At 40.2% G+C, this 13,820-nt stretch overlaps 1 protein-coding gene across 1 annotated transcript in view; it reads right to left on the bottom strand.

Annotated features, from left to right (window-relative positions):
* The window catches only part of ireb2 (iron-responsive element binding protein 2), an 18,694-nt gene extending 4,874 nt beyond the window's left edge, over window positions 1-13,820 (bottom strand). Inside the window, exons 1-18 of the mRNA XM_040026320.1 lie at window positions 13,748-13,820; window positions 10,072-10,158; window positions 9,629-9,794; window positions 9,197-9,334; window positions 8,820-9,047; window positions 8,436-8,505; window positions 8,100-8,283; window positions 6,128-6,267; window positions 5,399-5,570; window positions 5,199-5,299; window positions 3,963-4,079; window positions 3,690-3,849; window positions 2,744-2,879; window positions 1,350-1,434; window positions 1,113-1,269; window positions 736-860; window positions 337-441; window positions 95-237 (exon numbers count right to left, since the gene is read on the bottom strand). Of these exons, the coding sequence (XP_039882254.1) occupies window positions 95-237; window positions 337-441; window positions 736-860; window positions 1,113-1,269; window positions 1,350-1,434; window positions 2,744-2,879; window positions 3,690-3,849; window positions 3,963-4,079; window positions 5,199-5,299; window positions 5,399-5,570; window positions 6,128-6,267; window positions 8,100-8,283; window positions 8,436-8,505; window positions 8,820-9,047; window positions 9,197-9,334; window positions 9,629-9,794; window positions 10,072-10,158; window positions 13,748-13,772 (2,339 nt within the window). The 5' untranslated portion in view covers window positions 13,773-13,820. The remainder of the gene's footprint in view (window positions 1-94; window positions 238-336; window positions 442-735; window positions 861-1,112; window positions 1,270-1,349; window positions 1,435-2,743; window positions 2,880-3,689; window positions 3,850-3,962; window positions 4,080-5,198; window positions 5,300-5,398; window positions 5,571-6,127; window positions 6,268-8,099; window positions 8,284-8,435; window positions 8,506-8,819; window positions 9,048-9,196; window positions 9,335-9,628; window positions 9,795-10,071; window positions 10,159-13,747) is intronic.

Raw genomic sequence — 13,820 nt, 5'->3', positions numbered from 1 at the left:
AACCTGACGTTGGTTGATTACAAAGCTGTCCAACTGAAGCTGCCTTGAAAGATTTAAGTGTATGTGTCCACAAGGGCTGAAGGCTGAAACTGACCGTTTGCTCATTAGGTACTTGGCAGCAGCGCTGACCCTTGCAATGCTGCCCGCTGGTGAAATGTGGTCCGTGGTCACTTTGTCCCCAAGGAACAGTAAGGCATGTGCGTTTTCTATTGACTGAGGAGGAGGCACCTCTTTACTCTGAAAACGGAAGCATTCAAACATTTAACACTAGGGAAGTAAAAACATCTCCTCTAAGGTCCACATACAGTCAAAGGATGTGCAGCACAGAGCGCTCACCAGCTTGCTGAAGAAAGATGGTGATCGGATATATGTGGACTTGTGATCCCAGGGGAAAAGAAGAGAGTCTGAACAGTCAACATTTTTCCAAAATGTGTTCCCTTTCTGAAAGACAGAAAGAAATCACATTAAAAAAAAGAAAAAGCAAAGAATGTTTTCCAGTCATCCGTGTCACGCTTTTAGCAATTCAGGATCAATCAGTTTCCACACTCTCTCTCTCAGATCGAAAACACAAGGAAATGTTCTACTTCAGATCTGTTCAAACTACTGAATAAAAGCATTTTTTATGTGCATTGTTTCCAAATGTGCAGACAGACAGAAGGAGCACCGTACTGCTGCTCATGCTGTGCAGCAACTGCATTAGAAGTTGAAGAAAAGTAATAAAGCTCATATCCTGACCTCCATCCTTCCCCTTAGATCCTTAAAGATGGAGGAGAATACTGTGTCCTCTTCAATCTGTTGGACCTCCTCTCTGGACGGCCAGATATCTCGCAGATACACCTCTTTCCCATCGGATGTCAAACCTACTCAAACAAACAAGAAACCAAATTTGTAAGAATTTATTTAAGAATTTCTCAAGTTGTATTGAGAAAATGAAATAATGTAAATACAAACACGAGAGGATGTCTTTTTTTTTTAAATATTTCTAGCAATAAAGGTTTTCTTTGGCTTATACAAAACATAGAATCACAACATGCCCCTTCAATGTAATCTGCCAAATCCTCTGACGACCCTCAGCTCTGAGGTAAAACCCTTTAATAGAGCGCATTTCTTACCTAAAGGCTCCTTCTCAAAGTCGACTCCCACAGTGCCTGCAATAGCATAAGCCACCACCAGGGGAGGAGACGCCAAGTAATTGGCACGCACACAGTCGCACAGTCGCCCTTCAAAATGCCTGTTGCCAGACAGCACGCCGCAGGCCACCAGATCCCCCTAGAACAAAAGAGATCATGAAGCTCTGACTGCTCTAACAGCATCAGCAGCAGCTCCTTTCAGCCCGATGAGGATCCTACCTGTTTGATTGCATCCACGACAGCTTCTGGCAATGGCGCCGTGTTCCCCACGCATGTGGCACAGCCATAACCAATCACCTCAAACCTGTCATGGAAACGACAACACAGGTCTGTTTAAAGGATATGAATCATTCCGGCGTCTTTTGCGTCACCACCTTAGCACACAAACCTTGCATCGAACAGGTAGTAATTAACACAAGCTCAAAGTTTTTACTGGTTTAGATCACAATGCTGACAAAGCTCCAAACTTATTACTTCTAAACCATGCAGCTATCTGGTCATGAACATTAATGCAAGAACTTAAAATGAACATAAAGTCATAAATACATTTATGAAGGGCTTTCGGTAAAGTTGATGTATTGTTTGGCTCTTAAAACAGTAATTTTGGGCAGATTTGTTAAAGGTTGTGTTGTGACAGTAACATGCCTTTTAGAAGCTTATCCTTATGCTTTCATGGTGAACCCAATTTTATAAACACTGGATGGGTGCAAAACACCGCGGCTAGATTAAATGTTGCTATACCCTGCAGCAGTCGGCAACAGACAAGATCAGTTCATTTAGTTATTCCTATTTTATTTACATAAAAACGGCGGTTAAACTACTCGTCTAAGATGTTACAGAGCCCGGCCCACAGCACCGCTCTCTCTCACACTAGCAACGTGAACAACAGTCAAACAAATCCACATTAGTATGTAGGTTTATTTCAGTAAACTGGTACAGAACCGCTCAAATGGAGCAATTTGCAACCACATTGATCTGAAAGGAAAGAGGCCTGCTTGTGCTAGTGCTGATAACCTTAGCCACACCCAGAAAACTACAAACTGTGCTCACCAAAACCTCCTTATGATTGCTTTGTTCTCTGTAGGTTCCTCTGCACTACCAGGTTCTCTGTAGTTTGCATGGACGATACCAACTGCCAAATGGTAGTGAAACTTGACAAACTGCAGCGTAGACTGGAAACGGAGAGTGCTGGTTCACCCGGTGATATCCAGCAAACTTTAGCAACCACTCGCCAATCAGTTGCCAGCCAGCATTTAGGCTTGTGTGACTGAGGCTTCATGTTTACATTTCTTTGTAACTAGACAAAGCAAAGTGCTTTACATAAGACATTAGACTAACTTCACACAATACATACATACACAAAAACCTTAAGTTTTTGTAGAAATACACTTTTAACCATTTAAATAGACTGATTCCTATACAGTGCTTTTCTACTCTCCTGGAGGACTCAAACCACTTTATTATGTGTTTACTACTACCTGGGCAGTATTTAAGTGTTCAGTTACAGGTCATACCTCCTCAGACCTGCAAATACCTGTTTATTCCAGGTTATTGCCTTGGTGCTAAAGAGATATTTGTGTCTGTCTGTGTTCTTGCTGTGTACATACACTTACCCCAGCTTATTAAAGTAAGGCAGGACTCCACTGGCATTGAGGTAGTGCGTGACCATGCCGCTTCCGGGAGCCAGGCTGGTCCGAATATAAGGCTTGACGAGAAGCCCGGCCTCTACAGCCTTTCTGGCCAGAAGCCCTGTCAATCACAAATAACTCTACGTTATGCAGTGCTGCAGACTGTAAAATAATTTAGAGTGCCAGTGAAAACAGGCAACATGATGCTGATATGGGTGTGCAATATAGCTTAAAAATTATTTCAAGAAATTTACAATAATAATATTCATATCCATATAAAATAATGAACAACATTTTGTTGATGCTTGCAGGCAGCAGGACTTATACGTTTAAATAAACGAAGGTATCTTCCACTGAGCTTGCATGAGTGATGACACACCACCTAATTCAAAGTGTGACTCTATTAAAATAAAGTGTCAGCAGCAGCGACAGTGAAGTTATAAAACATTAATAATGAAGTGTAAAATTACTGTTTAACACTTTAGTTTAACATTAACTAACCTTGTAACTCATCAGGAGCTGCACAATATTCTCACATAATAAAAGAGACTTATTTTCTGTGATGTTGCATCTTGCGTCAAACTTTCTAATCAGCTGCGCTTCCACCATCTAACCGCTTCAGTAATTTCCATCCACTGTTAGCTCTTTCTATTTGCAAAGCATGGTGCTCTCTTAGAGGGCTGAAGTAGCTCCATTTTTACTAAATATCATTAGAGACTGTCACCAGGCTCTTGTTGTCAGAACATGTCTGGGCTTGTCTTGTTGTGTTCACAAGGAAAAGTAAACACATCATGCTGCTATGACATTGTGATGTGACACTTTGATATCCCCTAAAAAAATGATACCAAAAGCTCCAAGCTTTAGAGCTTTTATGTTAGAATTGAGGGGAAAATGCACTTTTTCTGGCTCTTTCTTTGAGTCAGTCCTTTACCTGCAGTCAACATAACAGATGGATTGCAGTTGTTAGTACAGCTGATGACGGCAGCGATGACCACTGAGCCATGGGACAGCTGGTACTCCTGACCACCGTGCAAGAAAGGAACACGGATCTCCTGCTTCTCCTTAGCGATGTGGAAGCCTTTAAAACCCACCTAAAGACAAACCAAAGAAAATATAATTACACTGCAAATCCTGCAGCTTAACTGAAAACCAAAATACACAAGAGTTAACTTGAAAGTTATATTGTTTAGTTTTTGCATCTTACCTTCTCATCAAGACAACTCTGAAAGTCTTCTTTCATACTGCTGACAGCCACTCTGTCCTGCGGCCTCTTCGGTCCACTCACATAGGGCACCATGGAGCTCAGGTTGAACTCAATCACCTGCACAAAGATCAGTAGTTGTAATTTCTTTCATTATGACCTCTACTTCTGACCCCTAGGGTGCTATTTGCAAACATAGCTTCTATAGGGCTTGTCAGAGTGTCATTACTACATTTTTTAACTTCATAAAAACACATTCATATCAACAGAACACCACAATCTATTACTTTTAATTCAAAATCACATATCTCCACATTTGTATTCTTGGCCTCAACTTAATTTACTTTAAATGATTCACAGTTTTACTTTTCATACTTTTTCAACTACAAATATATCTTGCCCCTCAAATTACCCACTGTCTAAAACAACCAGTTTTAGTTCCTCTAGCCAGCCATCTTCTGATTGGCTGGCTAAAGCGTGGGTGGGGCTTCTGTGCCAACAGTCCAAATTGTGTTCCTAAATCAATCATATTAGGCCTCGGTGACACAGGCCTTGAAGTCAGTCAGTAAGCCCCCCCAAAGGCTCCATTTGTTCCCCAACTGGTTGGCAAGTGGTTCCCTGAGGTTCCCTGTGATTACTGTGGTCTCTGCTAGACTGCAGCTGTTCCCCATAGTTTTCATGGATGAAGCAGACTTCTCTGCTAAACACTGGCCAACTATTTGCTGAGTAATGAAACCTGAAAAGGTGAAGTAAACGTGGAAATCGAACCCGTTTACCTTTCAAGCAAAAGTTGTGCCTTATTGGCACAACCAACACGTTTCAAAAGGCGCCGTTTTAACTTTGGAGCCGGACATTCTCTGTTTCCAGTGTGCGGGGCACGTTTCACAGTTCCACTGATGCTCGGCCAGCGGTCGGCAAGTGTTTGCAGACAATTTGGCGTCTTTCCTTCAGACTATGGTCAACCATCGCAAACTGCTACCAAAGCAATCCCAAGGAGGTTTTCAGTGCAGCGCAACATACCTCTTTGCAACCAACTTCACCTAGCAACTTGCCAACCAGTTGGGGAATACTGTGGTGGTCTGAAACTGAGTTTTAGGCTCACAAGGATCATTTGCAAAAACAATGACCTCATTATTTCAACCTTTGGCAATGTACTGTAAAGTTATTAAGAAAATTAAATCTCTAGAAGTCTGCACTTTTCAATAGAGACTTTTAGAGATCACATCTTGGACAAATTACCTCAGAGTACTGGGGGTCTTCTGAAGGGTCATCATAGCTTCGGAAAAGTTTTACAGCCTTCATGTAAGACTCCAACAATTCAAGTTTTTCCTGGGTAAAATCTGGAATGATGTAAAATTACATGTTGGCCTGGGAAACTAAAAAATAAAATAAAATAAACAGTAAATAATAAAAATAAACAGAAGCTGTGACTAACTCACTCGTCTTTTTAAAGTGCTTGAGTGTGACTTGGTCGACAGGGAAGAAGCTGACAGTAGCATTGTACTCTGGGCACATGTTGGCAATGGTGGTTCGGTCGGGGACTGACAGCTGGGAGACTCCAGGTCCAAAAAACTCAACGAACTTCCCAGCGATCCCAGCCTGCCGTAAGTGCTGGACAAAAAAAATTTAGAAAAAGAAAGCACAAGAAATAATTACACATAAAGAAACAAGATGACTTTTATACAACAGAATCATCCTTCAGCTTTTTCGTTGAGTTCTATCGTTTACAATGATAAAATTACACTTTTACAAACACCTGCCTCTTACAAAGTAAATATGCACCAAACCAGTGTCGAAACATATTCTTGCCTTACAAAGTACTGACCAATACCAGTGTTATACTGATTGTGTTTCTCATGCTGTATCTCAATGTCAGGTGGCACCTAAATATCACCCTCTTGCTTCATAAAACAAATAAAAGAATACACCATTTTTATTTAGTAAATTAGATAAAGTAAAACATTTATTTAGTTGGTCATATTTTATTTCAGATTTTATTTCATTACTATTTATATATAATCAAATCTGATTGGCCTGTTGCCATTGAAGGTCAACCTTGCTTTGTGAGTCAGGGTCAGAGTTATAGGTGATCCAAGCATCAGATCGGTGCATCCTCATACCACAGCTCTGCTCTCTCAACACATAAAGAAACATAAGAGAAGACTGACCTTTGTGATACCGAGGACGATGTCTATGGATGTGGTCAACGGGTTAATGGAGCCCACCAGCTTACACCCCACTACTTGAGGGAGAGTCAGAGATATTGGTTGGCCCAGCATTATGGCTTCAGACTCAATTCCCCCGACTCCTGAGAGAGAAATATGGTAAAAATTGTAGAGTTTTTAATCTTAGTTTTTATTTCACTTTCTGTCTGCACCAGCAAAAAAAAACTCTTCTGATGTTAAAAAGCTCCGGTCAATATTTCCTGTAAGGGCGCAGCGTCAATATTGTGAGTGAAAAGTGTGGATATGGATGTTCTTTTAGTCTTTTTAGTTACATTTGTAACTACATTTCGTTACAAAAATTGTTCCACATTGAATACGTCTCTGCATGTCTTTTCGCAGCAGTGCACACACATAGAACAACTTTTATTTTTTAAGTGTGTTAGATTATTGTCTGAATCCTACTTTACACACATGGTACATTAATAATTTCTTTCTGTGCATATGGATCACAATCTGACAGAAAATATTTTGTCTTCTTCTTCTGCACAACTGTCAACTGAGATTTGAGAAGATTTAAAGTTTACACAGTGGAACAGTCTAGAATAAAGCAACACTCCTCTAAATCCTCCTAAACAGTCAGATCACACACAGTCTTCAGCAGTTCCTTACAGACGACGTTCAACTTTTTTTTAATCTGAAACGTCGCAATGTTTCTAAAACACAGTGCATGCATAAAAACACACACTTACACTTGATTATTTAGGTTAGCATGTTGCTATATCCCTTAATGCATCTGCTCATTTTTGACCTGCTAATTTGTGCTGCTTTCATTAGTATCCTGGTCATTACCTCAATGAACTAACTGCTTCTGTTTTATGTAAATCAGTGCATCATCAGCTGGAGAACTTTACCCTCCCATCGGCACATGGCTACGATTACAACATCATACCAGTTTGACCTGCTTGCAAAACCTAATCTTTATATAATTTATTATCTTTATATTATTCATTAATCATTTCTCTAAGTGAGAGTCTCCATGGGCTTTCTCAGCCAAAATATTACACGGTGAAGGATCAGGTTTAAACCATCTAAGTCAGCGGTCCCCAACCCCCGGGCCTCGGACCAGTACCGGTCTGTGAGTCGTTTGGTACCGGGCCGCGAGAGTTGAGGCTCAGGTGTGAAATGTGTGGTTTTCAGGGTTTTTAATCGGTTTTCAGCGTTATTTTGTTATCGTTTTTATCGTTAACTCTGTTTTCCTGGGTCTTTTCACGTGTGTTATGAATAAATCTTCTTTTTTTCGGTACCGGTACTAGTTTTATTTTGTTGTCCGCGACACCTTAAAGGCCGGTCCGTGAAAATATTGTCGGGCATAAACCGGTCCGTGGCGCAAAAAAGGTTGGGGACCGCTGATCTAAGTGGTGCAATTAATTGTTACATTATCCCTAGAAAATGTTGTATTATTTGAGTCAAAACTTCCACAGATTTCTGACCAAGGAATTGTTTAAGTGCCTTAAATACATCCTCCAAAAATATGTTTGGTTTAAGGCAATGTGCCCCACAATTTCTCCAAGAATCATTTCACAGTGCTTAATTTACCCATTATTCCAGGATTTTCTAAAATGTCATAACTACCTTCTGTTTGAATTCCCTACATGTACTGCATACTGATGCACCACTTATCCTCTGTGGTGGATATATCTGTAATACATCTGTATTCATATCAGTGTCCCATTTTGTTTTTATCTAGAGTGTAAATTTAGAAGCAGAGAAGTTTGCATTGCAAAGTTACCGTCTTGGACATAATCCGGTTTTTGTATTTGCTGCCCTTTTAGTATGTGACTTATTTGTGTCTCTTTATCGCCTCCTCTCATTTCTCAGAATAGCTATTCAAACACAGGTGTACATTACAGCCACTGAGCATTTTCTCATGTTTACAAAATGCCAACAACTGTCAAAATATTGGAAAATCTCTTACCCCAGCCAAGGATGCCCAAGCCATTAATCATGGTGGTGTGAGAGTCGGTTCCCACCACACTGTCAGGGTAGATGAAACCATCGCTGACTTGCACCACTCTGGACAGATACTCCAAGTTCAACTGGTGGACTGCACCAACATCCGGAGGAACCACGTTCACATTCTTAAAAGCTTTTGAACACCACTGTTTGGGAACAGTATCAAAAATTTTAGCATTTATTCATTTAAAAATTGTTTCGCTACATAACCCATAACTGTGACTTCTTTTTTACTGGGTTATAAAAACTACAAATCATATAAAGACTGCAGCAGCAGCAGTCATTTTTCTTGTTTTACCTTAAAGAACTGAAGCCTCTCTTTGTTTCTGATCAGTTCCATTTCCTGATTTCTCAAAGCTGTTTCAACTCTGCAGAAAAAAAAGGAATATAGTCATCAGCAAACATGCGAAAGGGGGAATTCAATTTCTACTGACGTATGTCGACTCATGATAATCAGATGTTCTCATGCTCTTCAGGTCATTTTGCAAACAGAAACGCCACATCTGCGAGAATTTCAAAGGCTGCACAATTTCCTCAGCCAGTAAAATCATCTGATCTAATGTATTATCAACACATAAACATAACTGCACAACAGCTCAGTTACTGTATTCAACTGCTGTTTTCATTTAATCATCCTCATGGTGCATATTAGCCCCTCCCCCCAGCATCCTTTAAAACTTACTCAGAGACGGGCTGCAGGTGGAAAGGGCAGAGGAGAGGTGTATTCTCAATCTGTTGGACAGAGGCTGGAGATCCACCTGGGGAGTCGCTGCAGGCCGCTTTACTGCAGGAGCCCCGCTGGCCTCCACACTGTGCGCCCCCTCTGGACGGAGGCCTGGAGTGTACTGAGCGAGAGGGCCCCTGGCTTGGACCCTCCCCTCCACCAGGGTTGGGAGCATTTTGTATGGCACTGTGAGTAAAAATGTAAAAAGAAACATTAAATTCATGAGGCAAGGCAGCACAATTATAGCGACAATATATTTTTACCAATCTGACTTTCCATGATAATCAACAGAGAATTCACATTCACAAAAACAGTTAATATAAATACAAACATACCATTTGCTATAATCAATCTGTAATGAGTGATCTACTATGAGGTCTGTAGGGCATTTAGGATTGACCAGGCTAGGATCCACACCATGTTTGGCCACAGCGTCTCTCATGGCTGCCAGGTCCACCATTGCAGGAATACCACTGTAAAAGGACATAAATGGAAATGTATATAAACACACACACACACACACACACACACATATATATATATATATATATATATATATATATATATATACTTGTTTATGGCAGAAAACAAAGAAAGATGACAAAGGATCTGATAAGCTAATTGCTGGTGGGTCACCTGCGTCACCCACATCTTATCACTCATCTATCCATTCTGCTTTCTCCAACTGAAGATAAACTGATTTCATCTCATGTTTTCCCAACACACAGACCACAGCGCTGATGCAAAGAAAGCCCTGTGAAACTCACGTAAAGTCCTGCAGGAGGACCCGAGCGGGAGAAAATGGCACCTCGGCTTTATTCTGCTCCTGCTGCCAGTGCAAGATGTTCTGGACGTCTTCTTGTTTTGTGTAAAAGCCATCACAGTTACGAATTGCTGCCTCCAGTAAGACACGGATGGATAGAGGCAGCTTGTCTGCACAGAGCAAACAAAACAGTTATTTCCCACAGCAAACAGTGGGTAATTAGGCCTAACACTTTATTAACCGCCCCTGTTAGATAACTGTTAATTGTCGAGATGTGCGCTGAGAATTTGTTGACAAATGAAAGTGCCAACACACCGATGCCTCTTAAGTGTTACTTCAAGACAATCCTTTTACCTTACACAACTATCCTGAGACACAAAAGAGTTTGCAGTGTCTTTAAAACATCATATCTTGTAAAAACGTTTCAGTCAGAGGGCCTGAACTCACCATATCGGGGATCGTTTAATTTGTATGGATTGAAGAACTTGATCTGGCCATCTTTCAGTGTGTCGATTAGATGGCTGTACGGGTGCTCTGCAGCAAGAAAGGAAAAGAAATAAAAATACACTCATGAAAATAAAACTCTGATGCCTGAGAAATATACAAATAGTCAAGTAAACTTAACTACCTGCTGACTCACATGAAGTACTCCATCTGCTCTAGCCCCATGTTATGAAGGCAAGAAAATTGATTTTTATCTAAACAATAGTTTCAGTTAGTTTTAGTTCGGTTTTTTTTTGACTTAGAAAATGACATCTAATACTTTGATCAGGTTAGGCTTTAGAGTACTTAAGGGACCACTAAGGTTGAAGAACAGTCCCATGCAGAGCTTTGATGACCATCATCAACATGTTTGAGCTGCAAACTCATCAAAGGGGCTGCGTGAAAAATATGTTGAAAAGCCAGTTTGTTGGCTACTATTGTTTCTCGGCCCCTTAGCTTAGCTCCTGCCGGCATGGGAACCAAAAAAAGTGAAGTGTTACAAACAATGAAAATTCTCCACTGAAGCCATTGTCTGTGCTTCTTGTGCTGCTTTTTTGATCTCGTTTTTTCCTATGCTTCCCCACTTAACGGTCATCTCCACTGTTGCTTTCTTTCTTTCAAGCCCACTTTTTAACCAATAAGCATCTGTGCATTTATCATTTATATGATGAGTTATTTAAGGACAAGGACACACTCTTTCCTCTCTGGACATCAGACCTGTTTCTAGAACAAAATGACTGCCTGTGACTGTGTGCGCAGTAGTTGGAGTAATGTGTACCTACACTGCTTACTTGGGCTACCCTTTTAAAAACCTGGAACTTATTGAATGGTTGTCAGACCACAGCTTTATTGACATATACTGTCAAAAATCATCATTAAGAGTACAGGTGAGGTCACCTTTATGAGGGAAAGAATTAAGACACCTGACTGGCTGGAGGCTTACAATTGTGTTTTTACATGTCATGTGATAGTGGTCATTAGGCGAGGGGCTGTAGCATACCAATTGCAACATTGTGCAACATACTAATACTGAATTCTCTCCAACGTGTTCATCTAACTAAATGAGTGTGGTATAAAGTACTTTGAGTGCTCGAATTGAAAAGGGCTTCAAAAGAACCAGTCCATTCACAATCAGTAGCTGTGTATTCAAACTTCACTTTAGATCAGAGGTGTCAAATTCTTTACATACAAAAAATAACATATTTCTTTTTTGTTTAGAGTAAAGAAATGCAGCCTCAAAATGTTCCCATTTAATGAACCATGAACAACCGGCCTGATGTGTCTTTAGAGCAGTAGGTGCAATTTGAAAAACGTGTCTTGGGTTTTCCACATGCTACCAGTCTACTGTCATGAGAAATAAAACATGTGAGCACAGCTCTTTGGTTTAACCATCTACCTTTAATGTGGTATAAAAGGTCATGGCTATAAAAGTGCTTTAATCAATTTTTAACAACTTACAACACTAAGCTTCCTGGTGTCATACTTTAGAAAGTGGATCCAGTGGGTCAGACTGGTCCCTTTGGAAGGCTGGTTCTCGCCCTCTAGCTATATGTTTTACACCCCTGCGTGAAGTGATATTTTACATATGTTTCTTGGTTAGTCTATGACTGAAAAGCCACAGAATGGATGCTACAAATGAACTACATGAAAATGTAGTACAGAAAAAGAGAAGCAGACGATATACATTTAGTTTCAATACTTCTTTTCTCGTCTTTAAGCATAGTAAAAATGACCCCTGTAGAATGTAGTTAGCTGAACCTAAACTAAGAATAAGCCCATTTGCACTTCATGACATGACAGGTTGGGATCAAAATCTTGAGGGCTGTCCAATCAGGATTTACCTGTTAAATATTGATTGAATTTGTGAAAAGATTAAGCTGAATGAGTGGTAAACCTCTACACAGAGAGCATTCTTGGCACAGGATTGCTCAGTGGTCGCTCAACAGGACATCATGCTGTAACTTTAACGCTCAGGTTTCTAACTTTGAAAGCAACATTCTTTAAAAAAAAAAAAAAAAAAAAAAAAACAGTTATTCAACACAGCAGAACTACCTCAAAATGATCCACCTTTAACATAAAGACTCCCTTGTAGAATTTGATTCCTAAATTCAAAGACTATATTTAAGGAATCCTAAAAGGAGTAAAAGGCCCTGCACTTATTTTAAAATTAAATGTAAATAAACACATATAAAACCATTCAGTGAAATCCTACAAATCTGTTTATATACATCAGTGGCATACTGGGGGTTTCTTATCGGCCTTATCTGCAATATTTCCTCTAAATGCATCCAATTGCTCCTGTTGCAGCAAACAAACAAGACGTAACTTAGCTCAGTTTTATCCATGCAGATACTAAAATACTAACACAAGAACAACGGATGGCCATCTCCAACTCCAACGTAAGGAATTAAATGAAAATATGTCTAAATATGAAAACCAAATGATTGGAACATCTGTGCTATATCTATCATTTTCATCAGTTTATTTTTCTTTTTATGCACCAGTTCAGTTCTTAACCTCTAAAATTCCCCTAACAAATGAAAGATCCCTGGGTCGAGCCCAAGAGCAGACACAAATCCCTTGGAGGGCTTGCGTCAGGAAGGGCATCCGGTGTAAAAAACAATAAGCCATATCAAATATGCGGACCCCAACCCCATGTGATTACTGGAGCAAGTCAAAGTAGCTTCACTTTTCAGGCCCAGCAGGTATTCTCATCTCTTACAAACTGTATGCAAAAACTGTGAGGATGGAAAATATAAAGAACATATTACAGACTATTAAACTCAAACACTGGCTCATTATGAAATCCTGAGAAGTGGAGACAGATCCTTTTGGAGACTTGTATCTACCGATAAAAGCAGCGGGCTTCCTGAAAGAAATATATTACTGCTACGCAGATTACAGAATTACTGCAAAATCAGCCCAAGCGAAATCATCGTCTGGATCTTTTTTTTTGTTGTTGTTTTTAATTGTTATTTTTTCCATAGGGGGTATTTGCCGGTCGGTGTCACTGCATTGTATCGTATTGTATTTAAAAAGCCGTTTTCAAAAGATCTCAGCCAAAGAGCTCGCACTGATAATATACCGTGAAATCACACTTTGTAACGATATTATTTTGATGCTAATGTTAATTACTAACGACATAACAATAATGTCTCTGTACATTATGTCACCTTTGCATGCCTCTTGATGACAAGCAGAGCAAGACGGCTTCAATGCTAACAGGCTGCTAACGCTGCCTCTTATCGTGAAGCACACACTTCCCTAACCAACTACTTATCGCTCTGCCGGGTGAACATCTTAAAGCGATAAGAAAATGCAAGGTACTTGACACAAACTCTACTGTTATATAGTGCACGCTACAACTGTTACAAAACGGGAAGAAGAGAAGGACAACACTGGATTGCGGTATGAGCTAATTTCCCTGTTTAGTTGTACACTGAGCATCAACGAGCTAGCTAACGTTAGCTTTTATGTCTCTGACAGTGTGACGCCGCGTACACTGAATATAATCTTAAAAAGCTAACGACAGCAGTTTTCAGTACATGGACATGTTTATAAAAGCGGCATGTGTGTCTTAGGCTAAACGGTGGATCAGATATCAGCTCTAGCGGAAGGTTAAGAGAAGAAATCCCTTTACCTTTGACTGGGGAAGTGTGCGCCATGATGACTTCTGAAATCAACACGACTCGTTCTCACTACTGAGCAGGCAG

The sequence above is a fragment of the Simochromis diagramma genome, unplaced genomic scaffold (genome assembly GCF_900408965.1).
Source record: "Simochromis diagramma unplaced genomic scaffold, fSimDia1.1 OVJJ01000293.1, whole genome shotgun sequence".
Taxonomy (NCBI): Eukaryota; Metazoa; Chordata; class Actinopteri; order Cichliformes; family Cichlidae; genus Simochromis; species Simochromis diagramma.
This window is presented reverse-complemented; position numbering and strand designations above follow the sequence as displayed.